The sequence below is a fragment of the Andrena cerasifolii genome, chromosome 4 (genome assembly GCF_050908995.1).
Source record: "Andrena cerasifolii isolate SP2316 chromosome 4, iyAndCera1_principal, whole genome shotgun sequence".
Lineage (NCBI taxonomy): Eukaryota > Metazoa > Arthropoda > Insecta > Hymenoptera > Andrenidae > Andrena > Andrena cerasifolii.
The window spans coordinates 8322097-8337004 of NC_135121.1; the positions used below are offsets into that span (position 1 = coordinate 8322097).

A 14908-nucleotide genomic window follows, 5' to 3' on the forward strand; every position below is an offset into this window, starting at 1 on the left:
TTGATGGCGAAAGTGGTCTAGGGGGCAAACGGTCAACGAGACTCGAGATGAGATAGAACAGGCCATTATGGCCACGCCGATAAGATAGGTCCACCCCTCCGTGATACGTGGTGGCCACGGCGCAGCCTTCTGGCTACGGTTTGATACACCGGACGCGATCCACGGCATGAAAAATCTAACTGGCGGAGACGAGAGCGGAGCGAGGGGGCGCGCCGGGCGAGGAATGGAGGAGGGAGGTCGAGAGGGGCTGACGGCAATGGGGAGGGTGGAACGGGAGGGAGGGCACTGTCCAGCGCCCTCCGAGAACTCGGACCTTATCTTTTCATGCCGATCGTGACCGTCCAAGACTTCATTTCCGTGCTCGAGAAACCACCCCAACCGTCGCGTCGGTTTATACGTGCACCTACGAGTAACGAAATGGACCTCTTGGCTCGTTTACATGGAATGGATTTCGGCGGAGAGTTGTGGAACCGCTGGGGGGAATTAGTTGACGTGGTAGGTACGTTTGACGAGGAAGTTATGCATTTTGTATTGCCCTGTGTCGTTGAACTGTGACGATGTTTATGGTCGGCTTTGATATTATTACTACTTCGATTCAATTGAAACTATCCTAAATACGGCTATGCTTCGTTCTGTAATCGATTTCGATTGAACGCGGCAAGAATGACAGGTGAGTAATGGTGAGATATGAATTAGGACTGACTAGATGTTGAGTGTACTACTGAGATCGCTCGGGGTAAGCGCGGCAGGTGTAAGACGGCGCTAAACTGCAGATGAAGATTATGCAGATTGGTGGATCAGATCGGAAAGATTGGAAAATTCATTCGCTAGGAATGGACTCGGAGCGATCGGACTTTCGCCTGACCCATTTCACGTTTCATCACTGAGCTCCAAAAAGGCGCGGCGGTGACAGGACGAAATGCAATTTCCTTGACTTGTTAGGGAAGATCCCTAACTCGAAAATTCAAAAAATTCTGAAACTTTGTGGATACGTAGGGAATTTCCTCCTGATTACAACGCAATTATTTTTTGCTGTTCAAAATCACACTAAAGTGGGTGAAGTTAACCATTGAAGATTCGGCTATTTTTCGATTTTATTTTCTAACTCGCAATCTGTAAGATATAGAAAATAAATTTCAAGACATAAGTTACTTCTTTTAATTAGATCTATCAAGTGGTGAAAATTTTATCAATTGTTTAAACAATCAGAAAAAAGTTATAAACAAAAATATTAATAATATTTTCTAAAATTCGTGGTTTCGCGTGAAATCTGAATTCGATTGTCGAGGAGCATATTTCCGCAATACAATAAAAGTTGAAATTGTATGGAAAAAAATATGGATTATGCTGTTTCATAATTATTTAAACATCCAGTTCAGATTTCACGTGAAACTGCGAATTTTAGAAAACATTAGAATATTTTTGTTTATAATAGATCTAATTAAAAGAAGTAACTTTTGTCTTGAAATTTCTTTTCTACCTCTTACAGATTGCGAGTTAGAAAATAAAATCGAAATTAGCCGAATCTTCAATGGTTAATTTCACCCCCTTTAGTGTGATTTTGAACAGCAAAAAAAAATTGCGTTGTAATCAGGAGGAAATTCCCTACGTATCCACAAAGTTTCAGAATTTTTTGAATTTTCGGGTTCGGGATCTTCCCTTGGAAGCTGATCGCGGCCCGATTCCACTCACCCTCCGTCAAATAATAACATATCTATAAGTCGGTCGTTTGTATTCGACGACTGGCGTGCATGCGCCCCATTTCAATTAACGTATGATCTATGTCGTATAAGGACCCGTATCCGGCACCTTTCAAACCTTAGGGCCGTAATGCGCGGGGGATCGGTCCTCTAAGTAACTCTATATCACGTCTACGTGACACGAAACGCGGAGAAAGACTCTCCTACGGCCATGGAAGACGGCATAGGGCAGAAATCGTCCTCTCTTTTAACTGTGCTCCTCTGTTCCCATCGTTTCGGGCAGGGGTCTGTGAGATATCGCTCTCATTTGTCGAGGACACCTCACACGAGGCGGCGAGCAACACCGTACAGAGTAACAGGTGTATCAAACTCATCGAAAACGATTGTTCTGCTTATTAATCTGTCGCAGTGATACAAATGTCGCTCTCGGTGACGGGATCATTCTGCTTAACGGAGCTTGTTCAATTAGCGATTTTACTGTCACTGTCCACGTTCCGCTGCTAACGCATACCCATTGTTACTTATATCCTTAAGGGACTTTCTCCCAGGTCAATAACTCTATCGATCTGCCCAGACGATTCAGGTCGAAAGCGAAAAGTGTCAGAATGAGCATCGAGCAGTGGTCGTGGACGCTTTCGACGACGTTCCCCGGGTCAGGAATGGTAGAAGGGTGGCTGGGTGTTCGCAATTTCTCCCGATTCCCGACCCCCAGGACATCCATTTTATTTAGCGCGCCGATGGACCACGAGCAGGCGTCCTGGGGACGTTAAACTCGACTCGGAGAGGGGCTCTCTCTTTTTCTCCATCTACCGATATCCCATCAGGGCCGGCAGGAACGTTTACCGGCGCGCGGCAGCCTGCTGTCCGGCTACCGGGGAGAGGATCTCCTTCCTCGGCCTCCTCGCAACCCTGGCGAGTTAGCCAGATATAGAGTGACGCGGAGATCGAACCGCACACGACGGGGATGGTGGCGGAAGAACGGAGGGTGGGGTGTCTGGACCTCTCCCGAGATGGACACAGAGAATCGCCATTACAAATTGACAAGCTTGATTGATGGCCAGCGCAGAAGGGACGACGCCCGGCCAGAAGAGGACGAAGGATCGCCGGGGAAGAACGAGGAGAAAAGGGGAATCGGGATGTGCCAGGAGTGACCGAGGGGGTTGCCGACGGGCCACGGAGCAGGGGGATGAGAAGGCCAAGTGAGATGGAGTGAATGTATATACCGGGCGCCGGCTAAACTGGACCCGGAGCTTCGCTTCGAGGGACCTACCACGGCCAGATACCGTTCCGTGTTCTCCTCTCTGTCTAATGGGCAACGATAGCGAGAGGAGCAGGGGAGATTTCGCGTTATCAACCGAGACCTCTCAGCGAGTGCGTGACGAATGGTCCGCGAGTAGACCCGCAAAAGGTCCGATTCTGCCCTCCGTTTGGAATATTCGATGAGTGACACAGAAAGAGCTTTGATCCCGGACGATTCTCTTGGACCCTGGGATTGTTCACATTGGGGTGCATGGGTTGGCAGGGGAAGGAAGTTGCGGTCAGTTTGCTGTTGCCTCGGTTACGTAACTTTCTAGTCAGACTTCAAGTTTATCGAGTTCAATCCCGTATGAATCAGCAGCAAGCAACTGCACCAAGGAAGCGATCACTGTAAACGTTCGTGGGTATTCTCGCCTGGGTCTCTGACAGCATGGGAAACCGAACAGGCGATCGTAAATGACAACCGAGCTCCCGCGAAGAAAGTGAGGCACAGAGGGAGCCGGGGACCGTCGGAAGAAAAACAGTAGAAATTCTAGGGAAATAAGGAGCAATGGAGAAAGAGGAGCCGACACGAACCCGACCTTCCCTCGTGATCTACGACCGTGAACTCCCATAGCTCGCGTTGACCAACGCCTACCGACGAATGCCGGGAATAATAAGCAAAGCTGGCCATTAAGATATCTTTCACGGACCTCGCGGCTCCTTTCTTTAATTCGCCATTTTCCTGCTCGTCGTTTCTGCGTACGCGTAAATCGACGGTATGTTTATTAAGCCTGTAACTCCGAGGGATTCGCGGTAAATCGTTTATTGCGAATGGCTGTACGGTCTGGAATTAGAATGTTTCTGAATGCGTAGGAACGAAGAATGGCTCTTGCCGCCGCGTGGAATCAAAGAATTAATTGTCGGTACACGTTCTCCAAAGTGAAGTTGCGGTTCTCCGGAGTGGCTCTCGAGAACACTCAGCCGAACTCGCGCTATCGATGGCAACTTGTTTCCCGTGAATATTGCAGTCAAGAAAGGCTAGGACCGTTCGTACGCTCCAGCGTAAGGGTTGGCTGACGCCTTTTATCGCGGCATCGTTACGAAATGCACCGTACGGTCACAGCTTTACGGTACTTCGGGGCTGCTGTTACGTTTTTACTGCCTCGTTCCGTGGAACACGCGAAGGGACGACGATTCTACCGGTGTTACAGACGCGATAGTAACTGTGTAGCGCCCACGTCTTGGCGCGGCAACTCCCAGCACCGCCTCGACCTAGCAGACCGCGCCAGGGTTTTGATGAAGAACGAACATTTTCATCCACCGGTAAAGGGCAACCCTCTTCTCGATTTTAGAGAAGCGAACTAACGTCGATTAGAATCCATTGACTTACATCCGTGCAGTTCCATCTACTTGGAAATCCAACGAGCGAGAAACAGCAGTAGTCAAACATTTACATAGTAAGTGACAAAGTTATATGATTTCCGCGTAGCCTTCGAAGGGAGCTTCGTCTCTGGAACTTCTGTTTAGCATCGCGCCATTTAGTACCCCGCGATACATACTCTGTCAAATTCACCAGCGATGCTCACCGCCACGGGGCCCCTCTCTCCGCGTGCGTTTCTCAGAATCCATCCAATTTGTACGTAGCACAATGTAGAATTTCTGGGTTTGCTTTATGATCTGGCCCGGATATTTTTGGAACGTTCCACCAATTCCCATTAGATGATACTGCCGTTCAAAAACAGAGCCTTAAAATATTACATTACACTTTCAAATTGGAGTGGTCAGCCGGTGTAAGTTAAATTAAGTTACGAACCGTTGCCTGGTATCAACACCACGCAATCCACCGATTGAAATGCACGGGGATACAAAAACACGACGGAAATTCTAGTAAACGATTCGCCGGCAGTCACACCAGAGTTCCAACGAAATATATTCACACCGTAGTTCCGACAGAATATTTTCACATCGCTTAAGGGGTTATACGTAGTCAGGCGGTCGAAAAGAGGCGAATGTTTGTGAATTTTTTTTGAAAAAGCGGAAGCATATATTCTGAGAAAACATTTTGCACTTAAAAGAGCAACATTTAAAGAACATTTGGTAATTTTTTCGTACAAAAATATTTAAGTTTATAATAAAATAACAAGCGACATCTAAGAAGCCTTTTTAAAAATTTGATTTTGCGGTGAGCACTGCCATTTGGAACCAGATTAGCTAAAAGCAAAAATCAAAAAAGATTTCGTTTGTATATTAATGTATCCTCAGGTTGACGGAGAGAATTTTTCGAAATATTAATTTAAAACAAAATGGTTGCTATTTAAAGTTGAAATCCTGATTTTTTGCGGGATGTGTGCACGAAAAATCTGGATTTCAAATTTAAATAGCCGGCATTTTCTTTTAAATTAAAATTTCGGAAAATTCTCTCCGTCAACTTGAGGATACATTAATATACTACAAAGAAATCTTTTTTGTTCTTTGATTTTAGATAATCCGGTTCCGAATGACAGTGCTCACCGCAAAAGCAATTTTTTAAAAATGCTTCTTGGATGTCGCTTGTTACTTTATTATAAACGTAAATATTTTCAACGAAAAAATTATCAAATGTTCCTTAAATGTTGTTCTTTTAAGCGCAAAATGTTTTGTGATAATATACGCTTCACCTTCTTCAAAAAAAAATCACAAACATTCGCCTCTTTTCGGCCGCCTGACTAGGTATAACCCCTTAAGTTAGCTGGGAAAAGATTTTCCAAATCATAGAGACTCATAATCATGTTCCCGGATCATGAACACCGAAGTGTTCTTAATCGAGAGGAAAGGAGCTTGAGCGCGTTTCCTTTTGATCGTGAGAAAGGGGGGCACATTTTCCCGCTCGCTGTATAAGCCTAATAGAATCTGAGGCCAGGGAGACGCGAGGGCAGCTTGTACGTCGTAAAATGATGCGCCTTGGCTTTATACTTTATAGATCCGTGCGCCTAGCCGCTTGTACGTAGTATACCGGCGATTGAATGGGGGCAAGGATTTAAAAGGGATCGCGGTTTTACTGGCAGTATTAGGCGTGGCGGCAGCGGTTTACTGCCTCCGTCGTGCGTGCGTGCAGCTAATTTTACACTAATTTCGAGCGACGAATAAACCTGGCTCCCCCATTCTCTACGAATAAACCTCATAGTCACCAGTTTTAACAACCGAAAAACTTTGAGGGGAAGTGAGGAGAGCTGAAATCACGAAAGCCATACAATTCTGGAACACAGCGAGTGCTTGTTGATGGGCATAATCTGCGATAATTAATTCATAGCTGCACGCTGCGCTCTGTGGACGAAATGTAATAGTAGCTACCTTGGACTTGCAACTATTCGAGGACGAATTTCCTTTCAGCGAAACCAGAAACCACCACCGAGCAAACTTTGCAAACACCCCCGATCATTAGCGCCATTATCATTCTTTCGTCCAATCAGAAGCTTACGGGGTTCAATGAATTACGGCTCGAGACACAAATCATGCAGTTGCAATCTAGATCTGACGCGCTACCTGGGAACACAGTCGTGCTAACAGTTATCAGGCAGAAGGCGAGCATGAAATCACTGATTGCAGCGGTTCTGTCGTTATCGTGGACATGTAGCAAGAACATCCTGGTTCTGGGGGGCTTGTGGAACCTGGGAATAATAACAATGGGCCGCGGGCCACGCGAAGTCAATGCGGAGCAGCTGCGATCCCGCGTAATGAAAGTGTGATTGATGATCGAGCCGACGCGCGTCATTAGCCCGACACGAAGAAGCGCAACGAGGAGGATGCGCCACTCGATGTTGCGGCACAGTCGCCTGCAAACATGTTCTGAATTACCGGCACCGCTGTCTAATATAATTTCAGCGAGTCCTCTTCGTCCTCTGGCCCCTCCTCTGGCACTTTCGGCAAGAGAATATAAGAGGCAAAGGAGATCTAGACGTGGTGAGTGGACTCGAAGACACCCTTCGCGATTGCCGAAGAGAGAAATCGAGAAATTTCGAGCAAAGAAAAAGAAGGCATCGTCAAACATCAAGCGACACAAGTTTCGAATGCACCTGTGCTTTATAGGCTCCGAAGCAATGGTCACCTAGCAATTTGCAAACGCAGTCCGCAGAGAGATAACAACTGACCTCTTGCTAAAAAATAAAACGTCTCACCACGATAGTAAAACCTGGCGAGGAGAACATCGGTCTCGGTGGTCCACGGGGGACCGTGAGTATTCGAAAGACACATTTATCTCGCTTCCGTTCGAACAAAATCTGCCCTGGGGCCTAATGCTTCGGCTATTAAGCTTTAATGGACTGCTGATCGTCCGAGAGGAAGGCGGAAGGGCGAAGGGGACGCGGTCTCGGAGGAATTGGAAAAATGGCCGGGAACTAGGGAGGCTCGGTAAACTCTCCGAGCTGCCGCGAATTTCTCCCCGCAGTTAGGTGATCGCCAGAGAAAACACCTTGGTCAGGACGTCGGCGAAATCCTCGCGTAACGCTATCGATTTCAATCGAGAGGCAAAGTCGCGCGAAGCGGCCGAGGGACTACTGGCGAAAGGGCGATTCGAGGGCACCGAGGAGGAAAGGGTTGGCGGGGGGTTTGCGAGCCGTGATCAGAATTGACTCGGGGATGACAATCTAACGTACACGGGTTTCCACTTTACTCTCGGTACGGCCGACGACATTTCAGCTCGTTAGTCCGCCCTCTCTCTTCCTCTTTCCGAAATTACCCCGTTCTGCTGGCCCGCACGAATGCTCGTTCACGCACTCGCGCAATTTGTCACTTGCACCGCCGAGGGTATCGGCGATCTATGAACGCAGCTCTGGGAGGGCAGAACTTGTATGAGAAAAAATACACGAACATCTTCCCAAAACGAAGAATTCGCGATTTCCTCTTGCAGACGTCCTGTAGGTACAAACATACTACCCCGAGAGGTGTAGAACATTTCCAAGAGGGGAAAAAAGGAGGTGATTCCTCAGCGGGGTCCCGAAAAAAGTCTTATACGGCCACGTTCGCGGCACGGAACGTCCACCGAAGCGCCCCTAAAGCCCAGTTTCCTCGAAGCAAACAACCCGTAACTCAGTGAGTGTTTATGAGGGAGTCAGTCGTAAAAATACGGACGGTATCGAGATCTCTTTTTCGACCGTTTAACCGGACCACCCTCTCGCGAATAGCCTCCTGCTCTCAGACGAAACAAAGAAAGGTCGGGAAAGACAGCAGCTACAGGGATCGAGAGGGGGTGGGGCCTGGGGCATGCTGCAGGCTCGTAAAACTCGGTCTGATCACCGCTACCAATTATCCCGCCGTTATCCGAACGTTATCCGGAACGTTATCCACCCTGGGCCTTCACGAAACAGCCCTCTCCCGCCATCATCCGAATCACAAGCGAACCCTTGAGCCCCAGAGGAGAGAGAGTCACGCTGCTTCCAACCCCTGATCCGGCTAGGTAACCGTTGTTGTCGCCTTTTACTGCAAACGAAGTGATTCCCTCCTCGTAAACGCGGCGTCTTTACAGATTACACGGGACAGGAACTCGGGGGGTCGGTGGTTTTCTTCCCCTTCTGTTTGCTTTTTTCGGTAGGTGAACGACGGTGTAAGATGGTCCTTCGGCGTCGCCTCGTGTTAAATTGCACGGTGAAGCCTTGTGCCTACTATGGCAAGCCGATTCACGCTCTTATTAAGGGATGGATTAATTCTTCGTACAGAATATTCGTCAAAGTTACGATGTGCGTTATAATACTTCGTCTTTTTTCATTCGGCTGCACGCAGACACCTCTGAATCTGAGCCACTTTCAAATGAAATACCGAGCATTGAATTTAGTTCGCGAGCAAATTTTCCCGTTCCTTGATCAGAGACCTTTTAATTATTGCGAATACGGCCGGCGACCGAATCCAAGCGGCAGAAGTCGTTCGACTCCGCGTAATGGAGAGAGAAAATGGGGAGGTCGAGTGGTATCACCGATTACGATCAGCAGGTAAACGAATCACGGGGGATAATTGGCTTCCGCCAAAAGAAACAAAAACGAGCGATGCTTTAATACGGTTCAGATGGTTCGTTTATTGATAAATGATGAAGGTAGAGACGGCGCTTGGAAACGTGCGAGGAATCCCGAGCACCCGTTACACGAATCGCACGGGCAACACGTCGCGGTCAATTCTTCGTCGAATTACGTGTTTAAACGAGCGAATTAACGGGCGACGTGATTGCCAGTTTTCAAAATTCAACTCTCGCGTGCATCCCGCGAGGATCGATCTTACATCTAAGGGAAGGTTAACTGGATACATGGAGTATAACATCATTCTCTAGGTTACTTCTAACTGACAGCTAACAAAGTGCATCATCGAACAATAATAAATGCCTAGCCTACGATAATGATGGATACAATAAACAAGCTAAACTACAGAATTGATTTTATAAAAGAACAGTCCTATAATCGATAAAATATCATTAAAGTAGAATAAAGTTCCTACAAATATAAAGAATTCTCCCTAAAAGTAGAAAATGTCTTTAAAAACTAACGAGTAAAAGAAAACATTGTTATAATTGTTTCATCTGATCGCGCGAAGGTTACAAAGGATAAAGGATATAATTTGCTATCTATAAAGTAAGAGTTCTAAAAATCTACGTTCTATGAAACGTAACTACCTATATCTATCTAAGGGATATAAATTGTTATACCTAGAGCCTATCAAAGTCTACGTTCAGTTGAACGTATACCTGAGAGGACGTTTCTAGTGGACAAACTTAGCTTAATTAGACGCTGGCCCGATTCAGGGGAGCACCCTATTGGAACGCTAAGATTCCTTCGTTTCGACGCATCGATCTACGTCAAGCGATAAGGACCGGGCGTGTAGCCCTCGTGATAAGCCGGATAAACGTATCCGTGATGCATGCCCGGCACAGGTGACATGAAATTATACGCGTCTTCGGTGTTGTATGTGTGTGTGTAAGGGTCTGTTGACAGAATGGGGCTCGTCTTACCGGCTCGATTGCTCTGGTCGATCATAGGCTGGACGATTCTACGCCTCGCGTTGATGAACCTGTAACAAACGAAAGATCAATGGTAGAATTAGATCAGAAGCAAAGAACGTTTAGCCTAGAAAGATCTTCCGTTCAATTCTCGCCCTTTCCAGTATAGCTTTGCCAAACTAATGGCTGCATTTTTAAATGACGAAAAAAAACGAGATATTCCTTCATTCTGAATATTGCTTCCTTCCTCACTTTAAGGAGGTTCGATACCGGAGCAACAATAATGAGAAATCTTTGAAAAGTGTTTTGATCTAATGTCCAAAGTGGAGTCCGCATTGTGTTAAAATTTCAAATCGATTGAGAGCACGGTTTATGAAAAAATTGAAATCAAAGTTGCGCTCTTATACACAGGCTGTTACGGGAGAAGCGATAAAATTTCTATAAAATGTTACACAGTTTTGTTTAATTGAATTCCAAAACAAAATATGTAGTAATAATTTTATTAGGAATATAATTTTGTATAAAAATGACTATACAAAAAATTGTTTTTCGTACTTCAATATGTGTTAAATAAATCCTGTGAAAAGTAATTCTATTCCGTTTGTCATACTCCCAAAATAAATTGTCACATTTAGGTCTTTTTTCTGCCTCTAGAGTGATTTCACCCCTTAACACCTATTTTAAAAAATTACACTATGCATCGCAGGGTTGATTATCGTAACCTAATCCACGCCTGAATCATCATTCATTCCCACCCACAAGCTACGGGCGTCTCTACCGAACGGTCGAGCGCTCCTAGCAAGGAATCTATTCGGGTAATCAGAGATAACGATTGCAGTCAGGTAGCCAGACGTATTCATGACTCATTATGTAGATCAGTGGATCATGGGTAGCGGGTATTAGGCGATCCGTCGCGATAAGGTCGAAAGCTCGGTCAGGATGCGCGTACGTAACGTCGATGTATCGTTCATCTCAATTTGGCCGGCCTGGGCGGCACCGTCGATATTTCATCGGTGGTAAGGTCGGTAATTGTCGGACGTAATTTCCGGCCGAATCGTGTATGTTAATTTGACGAAGTGGCCGAGCGAAATGCGCCAGTGAAAGAGGGTTACAGGTGCATCGTAACTTCGCTCGATCGATCATACTCAGTCATTAATGGGGGTTACGATGGGATCGGAATTGTTGCTACTTTTTGATTCAATGAGAATTTCAGGTGCATCAGGGTATGCGTACTCTCCGTTTCACGTACAGAAACTGCTTGGCGTGTTAAGTTTTGTTGCGTTCGTACCGGCTGATGTGTAATCAGTGAATTGTGATGTAACGTGTCTGCGGCTTGTGGGATTCGTGATTCGATGATTAATGGCCTTAAGAAATATGTAGTAGGCAATCAAAGGACACTTTGATTGCCTGCTACATATTTGGTATTTCGTGAGAAACTTCTGGCTGCAATAGTACACGCTATACGAGCAGCTTTAGTTCGTGTACCTAGCTTGGTCTGACCAATTATAGGCTTACTCTACTGAACCGCCACGCAGAAGATGAGCCTGTGAACTGTCCCGCTTGTTATTGTCACTTGCGTTTACAGGATGGTACAACAGTTCTTCTACTCAATAGAGCCAGTCAATACACAGCTACCGAATGGTTCTATTGTAAAAGCGTCTCCGCTGTGTATAAATTTTTCACGAACCAGCCCTCGGGCTTTGTCTCCCTTGAACCCTTGCACGGGAATCCAAGTACGACGCGACCTATTATCTCGCTAACAACGATGAAAAAGAGGGGACGGCATGTCGTCGGGAGGAGCGAGGTTGCGGAGGCGAAACGCAAGAAGCAGAAGCCGGCATCCTCGATACGTCATTAGCCGCGCTGAAGGAGCTTCCGTGCGAGCGCTTTCCAAACAATAGATCTACGGTCTATTTCGAGGTTGGGTGAGGTCCAACGGAGGGGCACGGGGGTTGGCGGCACGAAGTTCACGGAGACGCGGGGGTGGTTGAAACGGCGTAAGAGAAGGCGAGGGAGGAAGGAGGACAAGCGAAAGGGCGTACGTCAGCCGACGTCAGCGTCGCGGCGCCCTAATGGGCGCAGACGCCGGAAGTGATTGGGTTTCTGCTCGACTGACTCGAGAGCACACCCCCTTCTCGTCGCTGGAAAACCATGGCGCTACGAGGGATGGAAGAGGGCGCGCAGCCACGAAAGAGGAAGCTCCCGGCAGCTGTAGCCCCTCCTGTTTTGCGGCGCATCTTTCTTGCTTAGTATCACGCCTGGCCGGCACCCAGGGAGAGTCTTATGAATAATAATTATCAAAGTCTCGTTCGATGCGTGCAGTCGGTAGCGATTGGCCGGACCACGGGGGCAGAAGTCGTGGATGTCGTTCGACTCCGGCGATGACGGCGGGACGGGTACTCTCGCGTATCGATATCGATGGTAATGCTGGCGAGAGTGGCGACTGAGGGTTGGGAAATGAAGTCTGGCCCACGGTTTCAAGTTTTGAACGAGAACTTTTTTTGTTTTTTTTTTTAAAGCAAGAAAGCACTTTTGGACACCCTTGTTCAAAAGACGAGAGAACCTAGTGAACGCCGAGCGCGCGATAGAACATACAAGCCATGCAGAAACGCGTCCGGCGAGTACATAAACGGCGGGAGGATCGCAGCACACACCACCCTTCAAAGTCAAGGCCCGGCTATCGTTGGATGAAAGAGTATCCCCTGCTTGTATAAACCGAGGGCCCCTTCCCAGCCCCCGAAATACTCCTAAACGCCTCTGGTTCCCCTTTGGCGGCGTAGGCAGCGTGTCACAGCCAGCTGACTACCGTCGCCCACCCCCGCGCACGCTTCTCCCTGCCAGCCGCCCCCGTAGCTGAAATATCGCCCGAACAATGGCGCGCAGCCCCTGGCCAAAGGAGAAAAGGAACACGGCAGAAGAGAAAAGGGAGGAAGGAGAGGCAGAAGCGGCTGTGGCAACTGCCCAACCTTTTCTCTCTCTCTCCTTTACTCGGCAAGCCCGACTCTGTGAAAAGCAAAAATATCCTCGCCACCCGGAAAACTTAAGCCCGGCGCGCAGAAAACGGACAGGATAAAATTTTACAGTCGAGGTAGCGGCTGGCAAACGACCCAAAGTCCTTTCGCGAGGGTGGTTTCGCGGGTAGCGTATTAATTCTTCGTCGCTGAACGCTCCGCCGGAATATCTGCGTGTAAAACGTTTTTCAAGTGCCGGTTTCACACCGGGGCTGAAACGTTTGAGGCTTTAGTTGAAATTGATGCTGTCAGTGAAGACTAATGTAACCGCCACTAAAAGCCGCGAAACCACCGCCAACTGCCCCTTAATTAAGAAGCCACTTGACAGTACAGGCTACTTCATCGTCCTCCTTTTCCCAGAGGCACGCGTGAAAGTTCCAATCATAAATTCCCAACGGTATATACCCCCCAGGTGCATTTCACCTAGTCGATCGAGTGGCCAACGGGAAATTAGTCTTTACGGTTATTATCGCGATTAAAATGGGACGAAGAAAAAAGCTCAGACAAAGTGCAATTAAACGCAAGGCTCTATTTCCACGGGGTCGAAAGGATCGCCCGATGGAGACGCGCTTCTCACGGCTTTATTATCGCTTGCTATCGTAATGGCCCACTAAAATTATCGGTTTACGATGCAACGCGGATCCGGCGCCACCTTCTCTCCTCCCTCCACATTCGTCCGCGTCGAACAGGGTGGCGAAGCATATTGTTACGCAGAAACCATCCCCTGGATGACAAAACACTTTTCGCAGAGCCCTCCAGGTCGTGCTTTCAGGATTTTAATGCAGTTTTGATTATGAAGCTCGAGGGGGGCCTCTCGGTTTCTCGGCATGAAACAAACCCGCTGAACGCGCCCCGTCACGCGAGGGGTTGAAAAGCACCGGCCCTCATCGCTTCGTCATCGCTTGGGACTCGAATTTGAATTTTTCATGGAACCCGACACTCTTTTTCTGCATCGATCGGGAACACGATTAAATAAACGCGTTTAACGAACCCTCCCTTTTTAGACGGAGAACAGTGAAAGGGTAATATCAGTTTCTGAGGAAAGGGCAGTCGAGATGGAGGAATTAAAAGTTACGAGAATTTAGTTGTAGACTGTCAAGTTTTAATGCTTATTCCTGAAGAAGGGAAAATAATTTAACTGAATGCAATTAAGCTTCATGCGCAACCCTCCGTTCTTCCCGAGTCTTATATTCCAGAGGATATTACGATCTTTATCTCCTTCAGTGCACATACAGCATTTCCTCCACTCTTATTTCGTTCCGATTCCTCGATTCCACTTGCCTGGTCAGACGTAAGGATCTGCCCAAATTGCGGTCACGTGGCCGACTTAATGCGACCACGGTCTGGCTCCAGAGGAGAGGACCGGAAACGATCGGGCCCGATTGACAAATCGCTGATGCTCGATGGCTCCCGGTTCGAGGCTCGTCGTTACTTTTTATGGCGAAGAGGCAGAGGGGCAAGAACATATGACACGCTTCTGCCGCGAAAAAAGGCATAAAAGCCGGAGTTACGAGGGGGTGTCTCCCGCATGACCTTCCTGCGCCGTGACGAAATTTAGTGCGCTCCGAGCGCATACATGAATAATGCCGGAATTTGCTTATACACGCGCGCTGCGTGGATTCGATTTATACGGTTATGGGAAACACTTCTAACTGAGTGGTTAGTGGCCAGGAACTTCGGGGAAATAAAGGAACTCGTACGGAGCAAATAATAAAATATTGAAGCGAAAGATTTCTCACTCATATAGATCACTTATTCCGACTCCCCACCACACCCTTTGGGGTATTAAGCTTACTCGTCTCGCAATTGCAATTATTGAACAGTAATGAAAAGTCAAATACTCTGAAAGAAACATTCGAAATTATTGTCTCTGTCATAATTGAAGAAAGACCCCGCAAGCTCGTCATCCATTCAAGCTTAACCATAGTAGAACTTGCCAAAATGGAGGCTCGGTACCAGGCAGATTCGTTCGGCGCGTACCGGAACAGCAGTAACGATGATTA

General features: G+C 47.4%; 1 protein-coding gene across 5 annotated transcripts in view; it reads right to left on the reverse strand.

The window, feature by feature from the left end:
- Window positions 1–14908, reverse strand: part of Hth (Meis homeobox homothorax) — a 466430-nt gene that overhangs the window by 19558 nt on the left and 431964 nt on the right. For all 5 annotated transcript variants that reach the window (XM_076810875.1, XM_076810873.1, XM_076810874.1 and 2 more), the window contains one exon: window positions 9907–9965. In XM_076810875.1, the coding sequence (XP_076666990.1) occupies window positions 9907–9965 (59 nt within the window). The remainder of the gene's footprint in view (window positions 1–9906; window positions 9966–14908) is intronic.